This window comes from Phaseolus vulgaris, chromosome 4 (assembly GCF_000499845.2).
Source record: "Phaseolus vulgaris cultivar G19833 chromosome 4, P. vulgaris v2.0, whole genome shotgun sequence".
In the NCBI taxonomy this organism is placed as follows: domain Eukaryota; kingdom Viridiplantae; phylum Streptophyta; class Magnoliopsida; order Fabales; family Fabaceae; genus Phaseolus; species Phaseolus vulgaris.
Window position 1 is genome coordinate 30,123,599 of NC_023756.2, and position 26,587 is coordinate 30,150,185.

The 26,587-nt window shown below is 34.9% G+C and overlaps 1 protein-coding gene across 1 annotated transcript; it reads left to right on the forward strand.

Annotated features, from left to right (window-relative positions):
- The first annotated feature begins 24,898 nt into the window (after positions 1–24,898).
- Positions 24,899–26,269, forward strand: LOC137838633 (probable pectate lyase 16). Its single transcript, XM_068647872.1, has 4 exons — positions 24,899–25,240; positions 25,329–25,684; positions 25,775–25,910; positions 26,045–26,269. The coding sequence occupies exons 1-4, from the start codon at positions 24,899–24,901 to the stop codon at positions 26,267–26,269; spliced, it is 1,059 nt and encodes a 352-aa protein (XP_068503973.1).
- Positions 26,270–26,587: the final 318 nt, after the last annotated feature.

The following is a 26,587-nucleotide window of genomic DNA, read 5'->3' on the forward strand; positions in this document are numbered from 1 at the left end:
AAGAGAAAAGAGGTAAAGAAAAATATAGATTAGTTATATTTCGTGTTGGACCAATAATATAGATTTTGATCGAAGACTGCAATCTAATTTAGCAAAGGAAAGTATCCAACTAAACAGCTGGTAATATTGACGTTACCTTTTTTTTTTTCTCTGTAGAAAAAGACACCAACCTTGTTTAACTATTTTAGCTTTGTATGAGCAATTTTTTTAAGACTAAAATATTCAAAAGCAAAAGAAGTCTTCATGATACTACTTTTCAATTTCTGTCACTTTGCTCCTTTATTTGTTTGCATACCAAACTTTGAAAACCAGGTATGTTATTGCCTAACTATCATATTTTTCACTTAATTTGGCAATGAAATTTTATTCAATAACATAATCAATACTATTTCTTGAAGAACACTTTTCTAAAATGATATAAAAATCCCTAAAATACTTTTATTTATTTATTGTACATTAAAAAAACTATTAATAGTGATAATGACATGAGAAAACTGTACCCTTGTAAATGTATAATTTGAAGAGTAATACACTTGGGGTCTAGAAGAAATGTTCACTTGTTTCACTTTATTTATGAAATATTGAACACCGTAAGGCACTCAAGTATTACTTATTAATAACTTAGTCCAACCTTGATTTAGTTTATATTTTTGTCAAATTGCAACACGTAAGTCATGAGGCACACATAATTCTATGTATTGCTTGTAGCACAATACATGGTCTTCCGAAGGAAGTATCTTAAGGTCCATGCTTAATAAATTGATGTTGAAAATTGAGGTTGTATATATATGTTATATATGTGAGTGAAAATAGATTAGGTCAAATACTATCTAGATCATAATTATTTTATTGAAGTCTAATATCTATTATAAATTATTTTTAAAAATGTTGGTAAAACCTATTGTGAAGTTTATGAAAATCAATTTATTATATTTTTAATCAACAATTATTACAAGAAAATCATCAAATAGAAACCAATTTTTAGAGATCAAAATAATTAGTTGCAGTAGTAACTAAATTAGAGACCATTTTAGAAACTAAAATAAAAATTTGATTTCCAAATTAGTTTCTATTATTGTTAAATAGTGTCTAAATTGGTATCTAATTAGCAACCAATGTTTTAACTACCAATTATTTAGATTCTAAATTTGGTTGCAAAAATCTTGGTTGCTAATTAGATACCAATTTAGAAACCATTTAACAATAATAGAAACTAATTTAGAAACCAAAAATTGATTTAGTCCCTAAAATGGTGTCTAATTTAGTCACTATAACAACTAATTATTTTTTGTTTCTATTTCATGATTTTTTTATAGTCAATAAATAATTTTTATATAAAAATAGAGAATCCTTAAAGTATTCTTATCCTTTCCGGAAAAAATATCATACCAAAAAAAAAAAAAAATATATATATATATATATATATATATATATATATTTAAGTCCTCTTCTATAGAAAAAGAAAAATAATGAATTCCCGTTATAGATCTATATATTGATGGTTAATATCATAGTTTGGTTGTATAAGATAATATTTGCTCCATTCTTCATAGTTTATCCAATCTTTTGCTTTTTTATATTTTAAAAAATAAAAATAAATAAATAAATGTGAACTATTTTAGAGACAATCAACAATTATACGACCAAAAAAATACTTAATTTTATCCTTCTCTACTTAAAAACAAAATACCTGCAACCACCTAAAATCCTATTAAGAATCCGATCAACAACTTAATACATCATTTAATAATCTTATAATCTTATGCTTGTTGCTGTTGTTCTTGGAGGCCTCCTTATCTACCTAATTAAACAATAGGAGAGCAATAGAAGTCCAGGACAATAGGAATATTGATAAGTGAACAGGCTCTTGGCCCTGTAGGGATGATGCAAGCTATTTACAAGATATATACATCTAAAAGTTCTCAAATTAACTCTTAGTGCTCATCCTCTTACATGCCCCTCACAAATAAAAGTTTAATACGCGTGTATCAAAACCTATACACTACCCAGTGTATCTTTCCAAAACATTACAGTCACAGTATAAATAAACAGCTTCCATAGAGTCAACAACAGTTTCAACCCAAAAAAGCTAACATGCATCATATCCAGTTCCGGTTGCATCATAACCTCCAAATATCTCCTCTACTGCTCATCACTACCTCTGCTCTACACCTTCTAACTACAGGTTTTGTCAAGTCAGTCAATGATGAATATACACGTCTTTCATTTGGCTCATGTAAGGATTACTGCAGCTATTAAAACCAAGGAGGGAAGAAAGGGTGTAGCAATAATGATGTTTGGCCCCCACAACATTAGAACCACATAGTATAACATGCAATAGTGGTCTACCTACCCTCAGTATCTTATCTTACAAGTGCCTAAGACTCCTGTATATCATTGTTTTAAATTTATCTGGCCAAACCTGTAGCCACTACATATTCGCTTTTTCAACCAGTCTACCATTTTTTCCCTTTTGAACCTAATTATTCCTTCTATTGAACTCCCCTGACTCCCCCAATGTTGTTTCTTAATTTTGAGACCGTGTCATTTTTTCCTTTAACCCTCATTTTGACACAAACACTTTCACACATGTAATTTATAAAATACAGGATATGAAAATATAAATCTATATATTATAAATCATCATAAATTATATAAATTGACAGTGTGATTTATGTGAATAAGATTAGTCGAATATAACAAAAATGAATATTATTTATTCATCTGTGTAAAATTCAAAAAGTGCAAAAAGAATATAATTCATTTAAGACATTTCATCCCTTTCTTGATCACCATAGTTTAAAAAGATACTTTGATTTAAATTCATTTAAAGATAAATTAATAACTTTAGAAAAAATCATTTTATATAAAGATATGTTCACAGATTAAATAAAAGCATTTTCAATAATATATATATATATATATATATAACTAAACTATTTCCGATATATATAGAGTCTGTTTTTTATTTTTATAATCTTAATAGAAACTTATATAATAAGTTTGAATTTTTAGAAAATCATTTTATTTGTCAATTTTAAAATTGTGTTTGAATTGTCAGAGACCCAAAAAATATATTTTGAAATGGAAACTTCACTGATACGTGTCATATGCGTGTCAGTGTCTGATAATTAATATATATTTGTTCTGTGTCTATCCTTTCATTTCTAAAGAAACCTCCATTACTTTGGTTCCATGTGCTTCATACTATAAATATCCACGTACATCTTCATATCCTATTTCCATTATCATTTGGCTCCATTATAGTTTGGTTGTGGTATATTGTTTGATGGACAACCGATTACACATATTTCACATCTCCACTAGTGCAAAATGTAAAAACAACGACTATTTATTTAATGCGTTTTTACGATTAGACGTTGTCATTCAAAACACAATGGCCTTTTTGAAATTAACTTCACTTACGATGCGACTATTTGTAATAGCCGCATTCTTAAATCATTTTTTACTCTAACTTTGAAGTGCGCCACTTACGCTTTCATACTTGCTTTTTTCTTGGTATGCATTTTCTCTTTGTTTATGCTCTAGTGTTCCTCTCTTCTTCTATGAGCTTCATTATCTTCTCGTGCCATAGTAAGTTTGTTTCGATCAACTCTCTTTATTCTTCACCAATGCTTTATAACTTTTTTTTTTTATTTCTCTTATTTGTTTTCTTGCACTGCTCGAAGTACCATTGTTTCATTGCATTCTTCGCTGCTTGTTTGAGTTTTTGCTTTGCTCCGTCACTGCTACCGTCGCCGTTGTCGGTCCCGCGCCATTCTTCACCACCACTGTTGCCTTCATGCACAAGGTTGGTGGTGTTTTACTTTTATTTTTATTTTGAATTTTTTTTAATGTTATGAATTTGTTTATTTTTTATTTATTATTATTATTTGTATTTTTAAAAATTTATATTATTTTTTTAGGTTAGAATAGAATTATTAAATTATTAGATGGTAGATACATTTATCTTATTTAATAAATATAGTTAATTTAATAATTTTTAATTTGTATATTTAGTATTTATTATTAATTTATATTATGTTAGTTGTTAGTTTATAATAGAATTATCGTGTTGGTATTGAGTCTGAGGGTGTTCGACCCTTGGCAATTGATATGTGCTGGTATTGAGTCTAGGGGTGTTCGACCCTCTGCAAAGTGAGAGCGAACACTCATTAGAAAACACCTGAATGACTATTACATAATATAATTGATCAAAATTGGATTAATTCTGTTTCCATAAGTGATGAGTACGAAAGAGGAGTAGAAGAATTTATACAATTTGCGCAACGTAACGCGAATAATAATGGTCATGATGGAGCAAAAATTAGGTGTTTGTGCGTTAATTGTTTGAATGGAAGGATATTGGATGTTAAGAAAATCAGAGAGCACCTTCTGTGTGATGAGTTTCTTCGATCTTATACAACTTGGACATGGCATGGTGAATAATTAAATTTACCACGTTTTTCTGTAACTGAAGAATATGTGGGGTCCACCATGGATGAAGTAGTACATGATGATCGATTGGAGGACATGATTCGTGATGTGAGAGTTGAGTGTTTTGCAGAAGGGCAACAACGTGATCTAGCACCCTAGTAAGATTTCAAGCCTAGGCAACTCGACACTTGTACAATTCAGAGGGGAAAAACCTCTTCTTAGTAAGATTCTGAGTCCAAGCACCCTGAATTGCCCTAAGATTGTTTGGCCTAAGGTAGGTAAGCCAACCTACCTCGGTGTTGAAGAGTAGACTTGGAGTGAAAGCCAACACCCAAGTCAGATACTCCGACCAAAGTCATTAAGGAGTAGGCTTAGCGTGTGAGCCAACACCCAAGTTAGATAGTCCAAGCGCAATAGAGTAAGGCAACCCTTTCTTGGGAAGATTCCAAGTCTAGGTGTTATGAAATTCGTAGTGATTCAGATGGGACAACGTTTTGCTCAGTGAGATTCTAAGCTCATGTGCCCAGAATCATAAGTCAGCCATAACTAAGACTGTTTGGCTTAAACGGGAGGTCAACCTATTTCGGTAAGACTCCGAGTTCAGGCACCTTGATCATGCATTATGAGGGAAAATGGCCTACCTGAGTAAGACTCCGAGTTTAGGCACCCAAAGTATCCACCATGAGATAGTTTGCTCTCTTCTCCGTAAGATTTTGAGTTTGGAGGTACTTAGGTACGACTCGCTATGAATGAGAAGGCGTGGCTAAAGACAGGCAAGGCAACCTTACTCGGCCAGAATACCTGAGTAGGCGCTATGAGAAAATTGTGTACCCACCACGACGCTGGAAAAAGCACTCCAGCTCGGACACTCTGTGGAAAAGCTAAGGTAAAATTTGTAGGGTAACAATACACCATGAGAATGTCAAAAGTAGGGTGGTTTGTGAACCAACACACAAGCCAGATACTCCAAGCAATAAGAATACCTGAGGAGTATACTTGATGGTGTAAACCAACACACAACTCAAATACTCCAAGCGATAAAGTTCTCGAATAGTAGACTTGATGGTGTAAACCAATACACAAGTCAGATACTCTAAGAAATAAAGTTCTCGAAGAGTAGACTCGGTGTGTAAGCCAACACACATCTCGAATACTTCAAGACTAATGAAGTCATTTAAGATCAAACCTAGTGTTTGAGCTAACACCCAAGTCAGATGCTTTAAACAAAGTAAAAAGGTTCAAGAGTTGACTTGGTGTGTAAAGCTAACACATGGGTCAAAGGCTCTAAACAAAGGTAATTGTTTAATAGTAGACTTGGTGTAGGGATTGGCACTCAAGTAAGATACTCAGATCATCCCCAACGATGGGGATGGGTGTGTGCGGAAAACGGATAGCCCTTTCAAGCATACAAGTCCTGTACGACAAGATCTAAAACGCTAAGACCTTGTTCATGTGACTAGTCAACATGTGAACAAGCGAGACACTCTTCGCAGACAAAGGGTATAAGTCATACACAGGTTATCTCTATAGGAGCATTGTGATTTCCCTTTCTGGTCTGGCACATTACATTGTTAAAGTAGTTAGTTATGTTACCGCTGGATGATAAGGCTATGCTAGTCAAGGCATGCAATATACTAGTCGAAGTGTGCCAAAAGTTAAACGAGTTGGATAAATGAGTTAAGGCACTGCTACATACAAGATTTTATAAATTTAATATTGTTCAAAGGGTTACACAAGGTAGCTGATTACAAGAGGATGCTACTCATCCACAAGACGACCATCTACCACCATTTTTTTCCAAACCAAGTTGGGAGAAATCCATCTCTAGGTAGATTCCTAAGGCTTGTGTGACGACATCTTCAAAGCTCGTCATGTATGAGTTAGCAGCATCGCCAGTGAGAGCTTCCCTCTCTTGCACCTACTCCTCACCCTTTCGGATCAGCTCTTCATCCTTCTTGGTCAGCTCCCCCTTTAGTCTTTCCACTTCAGCTTGGAGCTCCGTGTTCTTGTTGGATAATTCTAGGGCTTCCTTGGAATTCTCAGTCAGGAGAGTCATAGCCTCTTCTTGTGTTCGCTGGAGCTCTTCGAGGAGTCTGGCTGTTTCTTGCTTGAGACCCTCCACCTGCTGCGAAAGCTCGACAACCTTGTGAGATTCCTCTTTAGCTGAGCCTTTCCACCCCCGCATCTTGGAAATGGCCAAACAATTGGCAGCCAAGGCCTGCCCCAGTTGCCTCACTGCCTGCTCCACTGGCTGGTCCTCCTCCAGGCTCTCCAACTTTTCCTTGGCCTTGGCGGATAGGAGGATCTTCTTGAGGAAAGAAGGGGCATCCAAGCTAGGATCCCACAGTCTTCCCTCTGGAGCGCTTGTACCCTCATCCTCCTGCACCACCACCATGTCACGAGAATGAGGTGGGCTTGGCAGAGGGGCTTGTGGAGAAGGAGCACGCCCATCTAAGACAGAATGCTCAGAGGGCTCGGTGTCAGCCTTGCACCTCCTTTTGAAGACCGACTCGGAATAGGTCTCCTCATCTTCAGTAGGAGCAGGGACAACCTCAGCAACAACTTTAAGCTTCAGGTCCTGGACAGGGCGAGCTTTGGTCGTTTCCTTCATCTTCTTGGTCGTGGTTGCCACGTCCTTCTTGTTCAATCTACCCAGCATACTGTCTGCAAAAGAACAAAGGTAGATCAACAAGCAAACACACAAGTTAACATCAGTAAGAGCAAGAGGACGAAGGATACCAATGTAAGCTTTTAATCCTACTGGGGAGAACTTTTTACTTATGAGGGTTCGTGTGTCAAAAACTACCTTCAAGTTGGAGAAGAAGAGGCACACCTCTTGGTCCCATTGTGGCATGTCCTTTAGGCACCGAGCACCTTGGAAGTTGGGGTTCTGGGTCCAGTACAAAGGGAACCCATGAAGAAGGATAGCGTCCCTCTTGTTGCAGCGAATTTTCAAAAACTTGCCCTTAAAACCCTTGTAAGACTATTGGAACAGCGAAATAAATGCTCTCTCAACCACTCCATTGAAGGAGACCCATAGTTGGCAGCCCAGGAGTTTGGCCTCAAAGAAATATAAAAAGACCTCTACAAATGACAGATGGCCGATAAGGGTGCAGAGAATGGAAAAACCCCGAACAAATGCCCAACTATTTGGATGTAGCTAGGTTGGGGAGACATTTATTTCAGTGAGGAGTTCTTTTTCAAAGTTATACAAAGGTAAGCGAACAAGAACCTTTTTTAAGACAGTGGTGTAGAAATAACAGAAAGGACCGTTTGGATTTGAGGACTCATTGCAACAAACAGGCTCGTCCTCCCTACACGACACTACTCTAAGACCCCTATCATTTTCCCTACCAAGAGTACATTTTTTATAGCACTCGCTTTTCATGTACAACACTATCTGTTCGGAAGAGGTGTACATAGAGGTTTCCTCTATAAGATTATCAGGAGACCAGGGGTACAAGTTTTGGTAATCCATCACTAAGAGTATCTAAAACAAGAAAAACAAACAAGTAAAATACAAGCACACATTCAGGCAGTGAAAGCAACACGCATTCCAAATTCAAGAAAGACGACGAAGCTAAACAAAGATAACAATCATAATCGAATGAATACAGAAAAGTCCTAGAATAGATTATGTGTTCATGATGAAAGTGTTAAATGATACCAGTACATAAGTCATAAGTCAGGGAAGGTACCTTGATTCAAAGAGTGAGTCAAGGCGAGGAGGTTGCCCAGGTTAATGAAAGAAGTGCAGAGAGTTTGAGTGAAGGCGCAAAAGCTTTGTAAAGGAGAGATGTAACATTGAGAAACAACGAAGTTTTTCGAACGTTAAAAGGCACATTGTTGGGAAGAGTAAGCGATGTTGCCTTTCAGTCGTTGATACGGGCCACGTGTGCATTCATGATGAAGGGTGGTGAGATGGCCACTCAGAAACGCTTCGTGCGTCGCGCCACACGCGCCACTACCCACAAGACATGTAAGCAACCAAGGGCGAGCAAATAGCCTCTTTGTTGAAGCAAGCTCAGCTCGATCCTAGGGGGATTGTGTAATGGACCAGAGCGCTCAAAGCTTAGCGCTCGGAGGTCGAACCTCAGCATTTGCCGTAGGCAGGTCAGGTCGGCTCTTGGGCTATGGGATTGGGCCCTAGATGTGTGTGTTGGTTCCTTTTCGTGTAACCCATTGCGCATAAGGCCTAGGCGACTAATGAGGGATACTTTTGGACCTTGGGGTGTACTTAGTACGCAAGGGGTCTAGCTTAAGTGAACGTTTCCTTTTAAAACCTAAGCCCATGTGTGATAGGGCATGCAGAGGTTAGGTTGCATGTGTTCAAAAGATAGCGTAGCACCACGCTGAGGGTGGCTACGTAAACAAATTGAACCTTTGATGCTGGTACATGAGTTGGTACCCTGGTAGTTATTCTGTTACACTAGTACAAAAAGAAGAAAAGAGCGCTCTTTATTTAATGCGGCTCTGCGCTTAAACGCATTCGTAAAAAACACGGTGGCATTTTTTAAATTAATTTGATTTACAAATGCGGTTGTTTGAATAACCACATTTGTAAATCAAAAAGCTTAATTTCCAAATGTGGTTTTTACGTTTAGCCGCATTTGTAAATGCTTTTTACCTTAAATGCTTTTTACATTTAGCCGCATAGTTTCTTTCAGTTCTTTCGTTTGCTCTGTTCATCCTCTTCGTTTGCCTCTCGTTTGCGCACTTCATTGAATTGGTCGAAGATAAAGGAGGCTTTTATTAATGGAGGAAAAGGACATCCACCCTCATATTTGAAGTTCTTCCTCTAGTCTTCTCAAAATTAAAAGAAGACATAAAATAAAGATGAGGCCCAAGCCCAAACCCAAGAAGGCCAAAGCCCAAAGAGCCCAAGTCCATCCCATGAGGGGCAAGGCCAAGCTTTGAAATACTCTTGTATAGTTTTAGGAGGAGTGGTTATTAAATAAAGGAGTGTGAAAATGTAAAATAAAGTCACATTACCCATGTGACTTAGGAGAGTGGTGTAGGTGTAGTTTTTGGGAGGTGTCATAGTAGAAAAAGGTCACACCTCCCATGTGACTTGTTTTTGGTGGGAATTTGAAATGAGTTTATTTGAAATTTCCCACCTATTTTTCAGCACCTCTAGGCTATAAATATAGGTGCTTCCTTTGTATTTTTCAGAATGGAATTTATCTAAAGAAACTATACTCAAATTTGGAGTGAGCATTGGAGAGCTTTTGAGCCTTCTTCTCTAGTCTTATCTAGAAGGATCCATGGTGTCCTCAAGTGGCGGCAGCACACTCATCTAGGAGCAACCACACTTCTAGTGGCGTGACCATTCATCATTCATCCATCTTCATGAGCAATTCTCTTCTCCTTCATTTCTTCTCTTTTAATTGTTCATGTTGTCTTGTTTTCTTGAGTTTTTGGTTCGGTTCTTTAGTTTTTCCAGCAGCTGTTATTGTTCTTCTTTGTGTTTGGTTCGGTTGTTCTTATTTTCCAGCAAGTACTTTCAGTTCTTTGCCTTTCAATTACATTTTGTTCGGTTCATATGTGTTCTTGTTCAATTCTATTCGGTGTTTTTAAGTATTACCTCTTTTTGTTGGTTAAATTTGAGAATATGAGGAACTTCCATGTGAGTTTGGATTTGGTGCTAGTTTTGGTGAGTTCTTGACTTAGAACATTGATCCAATTCTAAGAAAAAGTGCCTAACATTTGTCCAACTCAAGTTGATTCCCAAGAATGTCAAGAATCATTCTCTTCTATGCTATTGGAATCACATCATCTTAAATGCTTTTTACGTTTAGCCGCATAGTTTCTTTCAGTTCTTTCGTTTGCTCTGTTCATCCTCTTCGTTTGCCTCTCGTTTGCGCACTTCATTGCATTGGTCGAAGGTACGTATATTGATTCCAGAGGTTCGCTTTCTTCCTTTCAATCTTCACATTGGCTTTCGTTTTTAATGCCTTTCGTTTCCTTCCATTGTTGGTCGAAGGCACTGTTTCATTGGCGGCTCTCCGTTGCTGCTCCGCCACTGCTTCCGCTGCCGTTGTCGCCGCCGCTGCCGCTGTTCCTCTTGCTCCCTTACCACTCTTCACCACCAACTTGGTTCACGCACAAGGTTGGTTTTTAAATTTTTAAATTTTTTTTTTGCATTTTGTTTTGTTTTATGTATTATAATTTATTGTGTATTTTAAATTTTATATTATTTAGTATTTATTATATTTTGAATTTGTATGTTTTTTATGTATTATAATTTGTATTTTTCAAAATTTATATTATTATAATTTATAATTTGAATTTGTATGTTTTTTTATGTATTATGTAATTTATATTAAAATTTATATTATTTAGTAGTTAGTTGTTACTTTATATGTTATATTTAGCAATAATACGTTATGGTATTGAGTCCGAGGGTGTTCGACCCTCGGTAAACGCGTGAGATATAAAAATTCTAATTATTCTATAATATATAATGGATAGAAATTGGATGAATTATGTTCGTATAATTGAGGAGAACGAAAGAGGAGTAGAAGAATTTATACAATTTGCACAACGTAACGCGATTAATAGTGGTCATGATGGAGCAAAGATTAGGTGTCCATGCGTTAATTGTTTGAATGGAAGGATACTGGATGTTAATATAATGAGGGAGCACCTGTTATGTGATGGGTTTCTTTGATCTTATACAACTTGGACATGGCATGGTGAATTATTAAATTTACCATGTGTTTCTATAACTGAAGAATGCGTGGGGTCCACCATGGATGAAGTAGTACACGATGATGTAGATGATGATCGATTGGAAGACATGATTCGTGATGTAGGAGCTGAGTCTTTTACAAAAGCGCATGGATATGAAAGTATGTCAAGCGATGCAGAGACTCCATTGTATCCTGGATCAACTAACATCACACGGTTGTCAGCGGTGTTAAGATTGATGAATTTGAAGGCAATAAATGGATGGACTGATAAAAGCTTCACGGAATTGCTTTAGTTGTTGAAGGATATGCTTCCAGAGGGAAATACTCTACCTAATCGTAATTATGAGGCCAAAAAGATTCTTTGTCCAATGGGTATGGAGTATAAAAAGATACATGCATGTCCTAATGATTGTATATTATACCGAAAATATTTTGAATTGTTGAAAAGTTGTCCGAGGTGTCCGAGGTGTCCGAGGTGTCGGTTATCACGTTATAAGTTGAAACAAAAAGATGATGATACTATTGAAGATATAGAAAAGCATGGACCCCCAATGAAGGTTATGTGGTATCTTCCCATCATTCCAAGGATGAAGCGTTTGTTTGCAAACCCAAACGATGCTAAGAATCTTAGATGGCATGTAGATGAGAGGAAATGTGATGGCATGTACCGACATCCAGCTGATTCTATTTAGTGGAAGAAATTTGATGATGAGTTTCCAGAGTTTGGTAAAGAATCAAGAAATATCTGACTTGGTTTAGCTACAGACGGAATGAATCCGTTTGGTAATATGAGTACAAATCACAGTTCATGGCCTGTTTTACTAGTTATTTACAACTTACCTCCTGGATTGTGCATGAAGCGAAAATACATGATGTTGTCTAGGATGATATCCGGTCCGAAACAGCCAGGGAATGATATTGATGTATATCTAAGTCCTTTAATTGAAGATTTGAAGTTAATGTGGGACCAGGGTGTTGAAGTATTTGACGGATTTGCTAATGAAACTTTCAAGCTTCATGCCATGTTATTTTGCACCATCAATGACTTTCCAGCATATGGTAACTTATCAGGTTATAGTGTTAAGGGTCATAAAGCATGTCCAATATGCGAAGAAGACATTGCTTCTCAACAATTGAAATATGGAAGGAAAACAGTATATCTTCGGCATCAGAGGTTTCTTAGAAGTCATCATCCTTACCGGAGGTTGAAAAAAAGCCTTTAATGGACCCCAAGAGGCTAGTGGTCCACCAACTCCATTAACCAATGTTGAGGTTTACAAAAAGGTAAATAACATAGACCACAGGTAAGTAAAAAAAAAAGTCATATGTGACAAACATTTGGAAGAAGAAATCAATCTTCTTTGATCTTCCGTACTGGTCGAGGTTAGAAGTCAAACATTGTATAGATGTAATGCATGTTGAGAAGAATGTGTGTGATAGCTTAATTGGTACACTTCTTAACATTAACGGGAAGACGAAGGATGGTTTAAATGCTCGTTTAGATTTGATTGAGATGAACATACGCGGCGAGTTGGCACCCATAGAAATGGGTAAGCGTACATATTTGCCCTCAGCCTGTTACACAATGTCAAAAGATGAAGAAATTAGTTTTTGTCAAAGTCTAAAGGGTGTGAAAGGGCCACAAGGACATTCCTCAAATGTGAAGAGCCTGGTGTCAATGCAAGATTTTAAGTTAACTGGGTTGAAGTCTCATGATTGTCACATCTTGATGCAACAGTTGTTGCCGGTAGCTATCCGTAGGATCTTACCAAAAAATGTTAGACATACCATAACCCGTTTGTGCTCATTCTTCTCTTCCATTTGTTGTAAAGTCATTGATCCATCAAAACTAGATGAACTTCAAAATGAAATTGTTGTTATCTTGTGTGAATTGGAGATGTTTTTTCCTCCGTCTTGATTCATCTAGTGGTGCATCTGGTAAGAGAGGTTAGATTGTGTGGACCAGTGTACTTAAGATTGATGTATCCTGTTGAGCGGTATATGAAAATTTTGAAAGGTTATGTGAAAAATCATTATCGTCCAGAGGCTTCAATGACTGAAAGGTACATAGCTGGAGAAAGTATTGAATTTTGTTCAGAGTATATGACAAAAGCAAATCCAATAGGTGTTCCAGCTAATTCATGGCACCACAGGCGTTCTACAGGTAAATGTTTACGTGGTGTTAATATTGTAAGCAAATCTCGATCAGAAGTCTTGCAAGCACATTTGTACATATTGAATAACACAGATGAAGTTATATCTCACATAGAAGCTCATAAAGCCATTGTGAAGGCAAATAACCCAAGACAGGCAGAGAAATGGGTTTTAATGAAACATAATAGAACTTTCATGCCTTGGTTTAACGACGAGGTGTTCAAGGATTCAACGGCATCAGAGACCTTGACCTGGTTGGCTGTTGGATTGAAGTTTGATGTCATCTCATGTACAACGTACAAAGTGAATAATAGTATATTTTACACGAAGTCCATGGATGAAAAGAGTACAGTTCAAAATTCTGGTGTTACTCTTGAAGCCAAGTCAATGCAGTTTTCGACTTCGAAAGATACAAATCCAGTACTTGGATCAATGGCATACTATGGGTTTATAGAAGAGATATGGGAGGTTGACTACACTAAGTTTTTCGTTTCAGTTTTCAAGTGTAAATGAGTTGACAATAAAAGTGGGGTTAAAATTGATGATTCAAGATTCACACTAGTGGACTTTTGAAAGATAGGGTATCGAGATGAGCCATTTATTATGGTTCAACTAGCATCTCAAGTTTTCTACGTGAAAGATCCTACGTCAGAACATTGGTATGTCGTTTTACACGGGAAAAAACAAGGGGAGGCCATAGATGATATTGAAAATGGTGACCCCCGTTCATTCACACCAATGATAATTAATAAAGTTGATGATGTACTTGATGATGTACATGCAACCCGTAAAGACCACAGTGAAGGAATTTACATATGAACTTTCAACCCACATGCAACCTGTAAATAAGCATTTAGATTTAGAATTTTATGTATTGTTTTTATAAGATTTTAATTCGATGCAGATTAACTAATGTTTGTTACCTAATTTTTTTAACAGAGACATGGATGACGATCAGACCCCACTCAGACCTCGATCCGGACGAGGTAGCAAAGGACCTACTAGATTGAAGCGTCTCGCATTGAGACGTGCTGCTGGTGAGAAGACACGTGTTGACATTGACGTCAACACTGGAGTGTCTTTTGGTCCTAAAGGAGATAAGTTTATGAGCTATCTTGGAGTTGTTTCTCGTGAGAGGCTCTCCATTCTGGTTAATTTATGGGATGAGGTGTCAGAGGTCGACCGGAACATGATCTGGGAGGATGTTCTGGTAAGCTTTACATTTTGATATAATGCTTTTTAATATTCATTGATTAATTTTAATTTGCTGATGTTATTTTGCAGACAAACTTTGAAATTCCTGATGTGGAACCGCTTCGATCAAAGATTATATCCAATATCGGACTTAAATTTCGTACCTTTAAGTCAAGACTAACTTCGAGATACGTTTTTGGCGACCTTAAAGACGAAAATCCATGTTTAAAGTACAAACATATTGATGAAGAGACATGGCGTCTTTTTAAAGAAAGCCGTCAAAATGAGGATTGCATGGTAAGTGAAGTAACTTAACTTTTTTTGTTTATATAACATTAATAAATTTATCTTATTTACTTCACTTTGTTTATTTCAATTATGACAGAATCGTCGGAAGAAAGCTCAAGAGATTGCTTTGAAGAATGTTACCCCGCACGTTATGTTTCGTTCGGGGTATCGAAAACTTGAGCAAGCACTGATGGTGGAAAAGTAGCAATCTAAACAGGGGACATTGTCTGAGAATGTGGAAACAGGGGTCACTTCTCCTCCATCACCACCTTTTCGCCATGTAAAATGGAAGAGGGCCCGAATTAAAAAGTTGGGTGCACCAAGTTCTGAGCAATCCGGGGTTATCATTGAAAAAATTGTAAGCTATTTTTTTTTATTTTCATTTATTTTAAAGCATTAATTATATTAAAAATTGATATGATTTTTATCTACTCTTGCAGGATTCCTTGAAATCCGACGGTAAATTTGTTGTTGAAGGTCGTCACGATATCCTGGTTGAAGCAATTGGACGACCTGAGCATTGTGGTCATGTTCGTACAGCTGGACAAGGGGTTGGAATTAAACTATATTTTGGAGTTTCAGAACGACAGTCATCCTCCTCCTCCAAAGAGAACGAAACTCAATTGAAGACTAAGATACGTGAAGAATTAATGGAGGAGATGAGAAAGGAGACTAATTTGATGCGGCTAGAGATGAAAAAGGAGAATGACCGAATGCGACAAGAGTTTCTATCACAACAACTTTGTGTTGAGCCGATTGAACCCCTTGTTAGTCCCACTCCCAATAGCACAAAGGGGAGTTGTGCGGCTCCTCCAACATCAGGGGATGATATCATTGGGCAGACAAAGGATTGTGAGCTACTGGTAGTGGGCGACAAACTTCCTCGAGTGGTGGCCCTTGGAAAAGTCTATCAAGACACCACCACCTTACATAACGTCCCTCTCTCGCTTGATGTGGCGAAGGTAACAGTTGAAAAAGTACGATTTCCTGATGCTCGTGTTCCACTACCTTCAGATGAGGTAACCACTGTGGCTGATGCATTTCAGACACTCGTTGCCTGGCCCAGAGACCTCATTCGATTTATGCCCGAACCTCATGTAATAATTTCATTTCATTATATTATTTTTTAATTATATTTATATATTACATATAATTTAATACAAATGTTCTTTATCTTGTAGAAACATTTTCGGGCACCAAGTCCGGAGAAGAAGCGTGAGGTTCCAATTGACAATCATATAGCTTCATTAGGTCTCATTGCTAGTCAGATTGGTAATGAACCTTTTCCAGTTCCGTGGGATGATACATTTTTTCAAATAAACACTGAACTGCCACTGATGATGTACAACACAGATTTATTAGAATTTATATCTGGGAATCAGGAACTCAATATAAGTATAATTCAATTTTTTATGATATCAGTATCTTTACCTATTATTCAATTTACTTTATGTTAAATTATTATTGATTATGCTTTAACTAAAAACTTGTAGGTTTTTGCATAGAGTCTGTATCACTGAGGGGAAGGAAAATGTGTATGGATTCTTAAATCCTGCATATACTAATCACGTTGGACCAAGGTCATTTGAGACTCAAGCATACATCACTAACACCCTGGAAAAAGAGGGAAATTTTTTTTATTTATGCCCTTATGTTAATGAGTAAGTTTAATTATATGTCATCAATTATTACTATTTCATGTTTTAAATATTTACTAACTCTTTTCATGGATGATATAGGCATCATTGGCAGTTACTTGTCTTATCAATGGTTGATAAGACTATTGTGTGGTTATTTTCCTTACACAAGAAGATTCCCATAAAATTTAAGGATATCATTGATACGTAAGTACAAATTTAAGGATATCATTGATACGTAAGTACAGTATAAACTTAACTTTGTATGTTACTAATTAACCATCTACTAACGAGGTTTTTTGTATTAACCAGTTCATGGCGTGGATATAACATCCTAAAAGGTCGATCCAGTTTAAATAATTTGAACTACATAAGAATAAAGGTTTGTAATTTTTTTCTTTCTCTATTATCATTGTTTATCAATATACTAACATATTACTTTTTATTGAATTATAGTGTAATAAACAACCAGGAAGCTATGAGTGTGGCTATTACATTATGCAATGAATGATTACCATTATAAGACTAGGTGTTAAAACTGGTTGGAAAGAGGTAATAACATGATATGTTAAATCATTTTTATAATTCTTGAACATATATATATCTAAAAACTAATTTATGTCAACTATATTTTGCAATGCAGTTATTCACGGAAGAAACACCAATGAATTTGGAAGGAATTTCATATGTCAGAGATTCTTGGTACACATATTTCATAAATTTTTATAACTCTAGCATAGTTAATCAATAGTGTAGGTTTTATTATGTAATTTGATTACTTGTAAATGTACATTTTGATTCTCTCAATTTATCTCTATATTTCTGTATTTGTCTGGCTGGGTTTGATCATTATGCAGGTTAATTTATATGGTTTAGGGACAATACAAATTGCACTTTAAGAAAAAAACACTATTTACAAATGCAGTTATTTACCAAAGTCGCATTTGTAAATCAAAAAACAAGATTTACAAATGCAGCTATTACCAAAGTTGCATTTGTAAATGTGATTTACGAATGCGGCTATTACCAGAGCCGCATTCGTAAATCTTAAACCCCTAAAACCTTAGCTCATTCAGAAGAATATACAAATGCGGCTATTTGAAATAACCGCATTCGTAAATCGCATTTACGAATGCGGCTCTATAGCCGCATTTGTATCTCTCTGATTTACGAATGCATTTTATCAAATGCGGCTCTATAGCCGCATTTGTAAATGTAAAATAGCCGCATTTGATTATCATTTTTGCGCTAGTGTTAGGATTTTATGCACTCTATGAGGTGAATATTTCGTTCTGTTGCGACACTGTGAGGGTGTGCTTTGAGCGAAATATCTTTTTGTTGAGTATGCTTTCAGTTGAGATTATATTCTTGTGATAGAAAGTTGTTACAAGAGTGGGCTATAAAAGGGACTTGAGATCTCAGGTAAAGGTATGCTATTTCTAAGACTGAAACTAGTTACTTCTTGTTTCTTATTAGCCTTATATTAACTTGATCGTCGAAGTGCAATCAACAGGTAAGACCCCCTCTGTTTCAGTGGAGATACGTTCCAGAGCAGCAAGAGACAGATAAAGCTAGAGCTTGTGATTGGAGTCAACTGGCGAGCAGGTCAATCGGCAAGAACAAGAATGATATTTGTTTTGAATATTATTATAATTGTAATTAGTTATTTTCAATTCTAAATAAAAATAAGAATAGAGGGTTTGGCCATCGCTAAATCATGTGTGGGCTAAGTTGACGCTACTTTGTGCGTGGGCTAAGCCGACACTACTTCTTTCGTATGCGTGGGCTAGATCGTCGCTACTTTATCTGTGGGCTAATTCGTCAGTACTTCATGCGTGTGCATGGGCTAGACCGACTTACTTTATGTGTGGACTAAGCTGACACTACTTTATACGTGGGCTAGGCTGAGCCTAACACATACTTTGACCAACATTAGTTATCACTATAATTATGATTTCTTAAAATTATATTTTATCAAAATATTATTTTTATTAAGATTATTTTATTTCATTATCAATAGTTATATAATAAATCTTGATAAGAATAACTTTTTCCTTTAATTTTTTATTATAAATATAGTTATTTCTATTTTATAATTATTAATATAGGTATTATTAATATAATTATTGATAATATGTTCAGAATGTTGTTTTTAAAATTTTGTTTGGTTGAACATTCCGTTTGCATTTGTTTTAGGTTCTTTTGAGTAAATTGTTTTATTTTTTATTTTAATTGAGTCTTATTGTGTTTTCAATCGATGCAAATAAATTTGGTTGAGTCATTTTAATTTTTGAATCAATACAAGTATTGTTTAAAAGTCATGTTCATCCAAATTGTCATCAATTCTATGTAGTACTTTTATTGTTAATTTTGGTTCTTTGATTTAATTTGATTAGAAGTTTAATTCTGAATTTGAGTTTTGGTACATTTTAATATTTTCAAATTTGAGTTCATACTTGTAGTTAGTTCCATACAAGTTCAATTTCCACTTAATTCCATTATGTTTTCGAAGTTTTCAATTATGTTTTTAATTCTAGTTTAGGATTCCTCTATTTTAAAGTTTATGTGTTGGCTGAAAACGTTTATTACAATTAATTGTGCCAATGAAAATTGTGAAATTCTGGATTTCAGTACATCTATGTGTTAAGAAAAATTGAAAAAAAGAAGTACATCAAAATTCAAAATAGAAAAAAAATGACAAATGAAAAACGAATAGAGTATAAAAAAAATTTGACTCTGGAAAATTTGAATTCACAGTGAATTTGAAAAAATTATTGGAATTAATTGGCGCACTGTTTGTGTGAAATTCCAGTGCCAATATTGAGTTTGAAAATTGAAGTTTATGTGCTTCAAATTTCAAGTCCAAATTTGAATTAATCTGTCCAACTTAAATTCAGAAAGTTGAGAAAATTTTACACAAAAAAAATTATAGTGCAATTTTTGTTTTCTTCATTTATTCTAGTGTCATTCTATAGGATTCAGTTTGAGTGCTACCTTTTCTTGAGAACCTTAATTTTTTTGCTTATGAATATCTTGATGAATCCTTCAAGTCATGTCAATTACCAAATCCATTTGCACTAGTCCTTATTTTTAAATTTGACTTCTGTTGCTTTTAAATTGTTTGGCCTCTCTTGGTGGAAGTGACCTAATTTGCATTGGTGAGTTGTGGAGCTGAAATTTTGTTGTGCAAGCCACATTACTAAAGAGGTAAAACTGAGTACCTTAGGTTGAATATCCTAAAGAGGCAAAGCAAGGAACAACAACAACCTCAAAAAAATTACACAAAACACAAAACAAAAGGAGATACAAGTTGTGGAGTGCATATAATCGGTCATTGAAATTTTTAGTGCATAAAATTGTTGACCTAATTTTTATTGTATTTCTTTGAGTTGTAATTTGCAAAAAATTGATTACTTAGTGGATTAATTTTGTTTTTAGTTCGGTGAGTGTGTCTTCAAGGTACAAAGTGTTAGAATGTATGGCTTTAAACTAGAGGGGGGTGAATGGTTTAAAGAGGGTTTTCGCAAACTTTTTAAGATAGAATGAAATTCTTTGCAAGAAACCAGATTTAGAAATTCAGTTTGCCAAGAACAAAGCTCAAAACAGAAAAACACCACAAAAACAATCGGTTGTTTATACCAGTAAAAATAATAACAATTGAAATTAAAGAGTTTAAGACAGAAATGCTCAAACAGTTTATATTGGTTCCCTCTTAACCCAAGAGCTACGTCCAGTTTCCCAGAAACCACTAGGGAATCCACTAGGTAATCCACTAGGTAATCAAATCCAGATTACATACACATACCACCAAAGAAGTGACCTTAATCCCCTTAAGACACACACTTCCTTTTGCTCAACACACACTCCACCAAGAATGTTGATCTTGACAACCCCAAGAGCACACAACCCTTCTTGGCTTTACAACACCAGAATGTACACAATTCTTTAGAACGAATTACACTGTTACAGAATCAACTGAAATCAATACAGAGTAATCCTATTCCACTTCTCTCTTGAATAACCAAAGCTCAAAGTGAAAACTCAAATCTTTGAAAAGCTCTTTGAAAAACTCAAATATGTTTTTCTTTCTTGTTGATTGTTATAAAACATTAACAAACTATTTATAGTATTCAAATATTGGTCAAAGCATTTAAAGCAGGAGCATATTCAGTTATGAAATCAATTAAAGCTCTTTTAACAAACAAAATTGTTTCTGTTAGGATTCCAAACAAACAATCGGTTGAAATAGCGAATCAATCGGTTGTTTTGGTTTGATAGCAAGTCAATCATCCAAAATAGTTTTCAAACATTTTCAAAAACACCTAAGTATAAAACAATCGGTTGTTTCGACAAAACAACAGGTTGTTTTTCACTTAGTTTGAAAAACACTTTAAACTTAAAAGATTTGAAAACACTTAAGCTTTAGATTCAACAAAGAGTGGATTACAAATATAATCTACCCCAGATCCTTTTCTAAAGCACCTCTACAACGTCAAGCACCTTCAGCCTTCCATCAAACACAAAGGATTTGGATTCTTCAAAGCTTGAACACTCTTGATTCAACAATCTCCCCCTATTTGATAAGACAAATCCCTGGTTGCTTGTGTTTAACTTGATTGAATCTGAAGCAGTTCCTGCAAAACAAATTTTAAGCAAAGCATCATATCTCTGATAGTAGGTTAGAACAGTAAAACAAAACATGTTTTGTTTAACCAAAACAACAGCCAAAAACCACCAAAAATACTAGCATATCAGCAGAATTAAAGTTCACTTAAAGAAAACATAGAGTTTGCAGAAAATAAAAGACAACACAGCATAAAATCTCCCCCTATTTGTCTTCACAAATAGACAATAAGAAGAGATAAAAAAAAGGCAATTGTTCCAGATTATACAGAATTTAAAAGAAAACAACACTTTTAGATACAAGACAAAAACAATCGGTTGTTTCGAGCCTTCAACCGGTTGTTTTTCTCTCTTCAGTCATCTTTGCCATACTAAAGCTCAAAAATCTGGTTTTGAACAACTTCAATATTTTCATCCATGGTCATAAAGAGATTGTCCATTGTCTGAAATCTGTTGTCAATGCTCAGGAAATTGGTCACACAAAGATCATGGAGATTTCTTTGATTCTCAGCAAAGCCATCAAGTCTATTCACCATGTATCTTTCAAAGGAAGACATAGAAGGAATCTCATCTCCTTGATGTCCTGCACTGGTTCCAGCATCAAAGGTAGCTGGATGATCTTCATTGTGAATGTCCATGTAAGCAGCTTGACCTTCTTCATCAAAGTTAGCAGTTGCAGCACTTGATGAACCACAATGATCACCATCTTTGCTCACCCATCTTCCACTTATTTTGGTGAATCCCATATTGCTTAGAGAACCATTATTCATTTATTGTGTTGATTTAACCAGCTTAGAGGTCTCATCTTCAAGATTCACTTCAAAATAGAGCAAGAATTTATAGATTAAAACAACATAGGGATAGTGGTAGTCACTTAACCTCATGGATTTTTGCATATGTTCTTTGATGATATGAATCCAGTTGATCTTGATCTTCTTCACGATGCAGTAGATGTAAAAAGATCTTGAATCACTCTCACTAAAACAATTGCAACATGAGAATCAAGTTTTAGAAGAAAAGAAAGAAAAAGTTGCTCATCTTGGAATTCTATAAGAAGAATTGAAAATTGCTAGAGAAAAAGATGAACATATTAGAAAATTAAAAAAATCATATGCATATAGTTCTAGGTCTAGTGAATTCCATGCCGAGAAAGAAAGTCTTAGAATTAATTATTACTACCAACCTACACCTAGAAGAACTAGAAGAGAAAGCCAACAAATAGAGACTAGGGGGACCTACCTTATTTTTATGGAAAAGAAAATGTTAAAGACTATCTAGATTGGGAAGTGAAAGTAGAATAACTTTTTGCCTGCCATAGTGTGAGTGAAGAAAGAAAGGTACCCCTAATAACTTTAAGCTTTCAATCTAATGCAATGTATTGGTGGACAACCCTAGAAAGAGATAGCGTCTCAACAAGGACCCTCCCATAGCATATTGGAATGATCTTACGGGAGCCTTGAGACGCCACCATATTCCTTCTTACTACAATAGGGAGTTGATGGGCAAGCTCCAAAGACTCCAACAAGAGACCATAAGTGTGGAGGAATATAGGCAAAAGATGGAGCTCTACATGATGAGAGCCTCTATTAGGGAGAAATGACAACATTTTCTAGGTTCCTTAGTGCTCTCAATCTTGAGATAAGAGATAGAGTCACAAGCACGAAAGGTGAATGAGTGAGTATTCTGTTGAAGATGGCTTTACTTCAATAAAGGATTGATGCCCAGGAAGTAGAGTAGCTGTTGATGATTATTGTCGACAGCACCATGTGGGTTTCACGGTATTTTCTACCAACTTTAATGAATTAGTCTATTTCGGTGGCTTACTTTATGAATAAAGACAACCAACCCACTATTAATTCGGTCCATTTCCCATTTTTGTTTTTTCTTTTAGCATGAGTGCTTCCTTATTCAAAATGGTCTGGAGTGTAACAACAACTATATTTTATTAATTAAAGAGTCTCAAGTAGTAATCTTGCAAAGTTTTGAAAAACTTCTTTCAAAACTAATCTCAATCTCACTTTGTTTGATTTCAAATTGTGTAAAAAGAACTTGTGTTTTTGTTTCAAAAGAAAAGCTATATTTATAGCACACTAAACTAGCCGTTCTAGGCAACTTTTATTGCCAAAAAAGTTTTGATTCACATCCAAAACAGATTAACAGGTTTTCAAAAAGCTTTTATGAAATGTTACAATCAACCAGTTGAAAAGTCGTTTTACCCGGTTGAATTGGTTAGGAAGTTACATAACCAAGTCAAAAACAATTTTAAAACCTTTAAACAAGCCGCCAAGTAACAAACAACCAATTATTTTGATAATTCAACCGGTTGTTTTTCTCTTTGCTTAGAAAAACACTTTTCTTTTTAAAACAGATTGGGTATGCTTTGTGCAAGGGTCAAAAACTGATCTTTACTTAGATTCTAAACACTCTAATCTAAACCCAAACCAAAAGCAGCATAGCTTCAAGCTTCATCATGGATTTGAAACATCAAAGCTTCCATGCTCTACAGTTATGAGGTCGACCTTGATGTTTGGTAGTTTACGTGAAAAAAATAATTAAAGGTAACAAAAGGAATAGGTGAATTAGTTATAATGTATATGTCTAATAAATACAAATAATAGTTGTTGTGAATGATGTGGCATAACACCCAGAAATAAAGGTGTTTGTGAACAAAAAGTTTTACTGTTGAAATTATATTCACTTTGAAATTATATTCTTTTCGTTGAAACCATGCTCTGTTTGTTGAGATTTTATTCTCATTGATGAAAGTTGTTGAAGGAATGTCTATAAAAGGGGTTTGAGACCTAGAGTAAAGGGATGCTTTTCTAAATAGACTGAAACATATTTTATAAGTTTGAATGCTCTTACTGACTTGAGCGTCGGAGTGTGATCAACAGGTAGAACCCCTTTTGTCCTAGTGGAGCAACATCGAAGCACCAAATGAGACAAGTCAGAGCGGAGCTTGCCCATTCAATCCAACCGAGGTCAACTGACGAGAACAAAAATAAAGATGAATATGGGCACAAAGGCCAGATGAATACATACACCTCCCCTTACTCATACCTATATCTTATTAATGTCAGTATTCTTTATCAAAGTTGAAATGAGCTTAGACAAAACGTTTAAGTATGGATTTATTTGTTTATTATCCTTAGATAGATGGGACAAATAATATTGAGAAAACTATAGTTAAGACGTAGAAAATTCAAATAACAGTTGTACGTGTGCGTTGGTCATGAATAAGAAAATTGTAAGATAAGTTTCAACATAAAATGTGAAACAAAAGTGTATTTAATTTGGCACTAAATAAGTAGTTAAGTCCCATCACAATATCCATTTATGATATTGACGATATTCATACCAATAGAGCGTAAGAAAAAAATTAAATTATTGTTTAATAAGTTTTAAATTAAATTTCATCCGTGGAAAATTATATTATTAATATATTGAAATTTATAATTTAGCTTCTGTAGTTAATGCATACATTTAGGTGAGAGGTTAAAATTTAGAACACATTTAGGTGAGAGGTTAAAATTTAGAACTATTTAAACATTCCTACTCACTTATTTATATTTATATAGCTTTTTTTGGTAAGGAACCATCCCTTCTAATAGCTTGTAAAACAACTTAAACTAACTCTAATAGCATGTTTTTCTTATATATAATAATTTCCTTATACCATAATTTATATAAAAAAAATACTAGAAAACCATCTTTCTCTCTTTCATCTATCTATCTTCTCTTTAATTTCCATAAGAACAAGTATTCTTTGTTATGGCCTTTCTTGAACCTCGACACCTATTTTTGTCTTGTTTTATTTTCTTTTTCCTTTTAAACCTTAGTTTTGCAAAGCAATCAAAGAAAAATGGTTTGGAAATGAATGTTATTGATCGATGTTGGAGACAAAATCCTGAGTGGAGGAGACACCGATCTCAGTTAGCCACATGTTCTGTGGGTTATGTTGGCAAGATGATAAACAACATTGGTAATGACCTTATTCATTATAAAGTTACTGACTCTAGTGATGATCCTATAAACCCCAAACCCAACACTTTGAGGTACGGAACTTCTATTATTCAAGGTAAAGTGTGGATCACATTTCAAAAGGACATGCACATTAAACTAGAGAAACCCCTTCTTATTAGTAGTTTTACCACCATCGATGGTCGAGGTGTTAACATCCACATTGCTGATAGTGCATGCTTGATGATCTTTAAGGTAATCACTTTACTTTCTGCTAATTAAACATTAAAAAAAAATAGTTTTAGAAGTTACTAACTTGTATGCATTACTTATTTGATTATAGGCCACCAATATAATTATCCATGGCATTCGAGTTCATCATTGCAAACCTCAACCTCCTGGGATCGTAATGGGACCTGAAGGAAAAGTGATTTCTTTAGGCCAAGTAGACGGGGATGCAATAAGATTGGTCACCGCTTCAAAGATTTGGATTGACCATAATACATTGTATGATTGTCAAGATGGTTTGCTTGATGTAACACGAGGTTCCACTGATGTGACTATCTCTAATAATTGGTTTAAAAATCAAGATAAAGTTATGCTTCTTGGACACGATGATGGATATGTGAGAGACCAAAATATGAAGGTTACAGTAGTGTACAACCATTTTGGACCTAACTGTAATCAACGTATGCCAAGGTAAATAGTTTTTATACTAAGTAGTTAAAAATACACAAAGTAGTAAGCAATGTTATATGCTCTTATGAATAAAAAAAATTAATATTCTAGGATTCGCCATGGATACGCACATGTAGCCAACAATTTTTATCAAGGATGGCTTCAATATGCCATTGGTGGAAGCATGAAACCTAGTCTCAAAAGTGAAGCTAACCTCTTTGTAGCACCGTCAATAGGAAATAAGGAGGTAATAAATTTTCGAAATATCATTTGAAGTATTTGATCTCCAAGTGAAAACCAATCACTTAAATATTTGTGTATATATACATATACATATTATAAAGATATTTATGATTGTTATGCTAATGATTTATTACGTAGGTAACATGGAGAAAGGGTAATGATAAAGGTGAAGATAGATGGAATTTTCATTCAATAAGGGACGTTTTTGAAAATGGAGCTTCCTTTAATGTAACAAAAGGAAGGGGTGTGCAGAAACCAAATTATAGCAAAGAACAAAATTTTATAGTTGTCGATGCCAAATTCGTGAGATTGTTGACACGTTCATCTGGTGTATTGCGATACAATAAAAATAATATATATTGATTAACTAATAAGAGGGACCATCTCTTGAATTATTTAGAATTCTTATAATTTAGACCATGTAAATTAGGAGAGATTAATTTTCTCCAAATATATTAACACTAAATTGTATTTAAAATTCTAAAACTTGTAAATATACTATATTATTATAACATATTGGACTATATGATGAAAATCTTTATTGATGCTCCAAACTTAATGTTTCATCAAATTTCTTTTGTGATTTAGGAGTATTTTTTATTATTTTTATTTTTACAGTATTTTAAGGATAGTTTCTCTGGATTGAATTCAACAAGTTTAAAATTCAAGACCTTAAAGTTA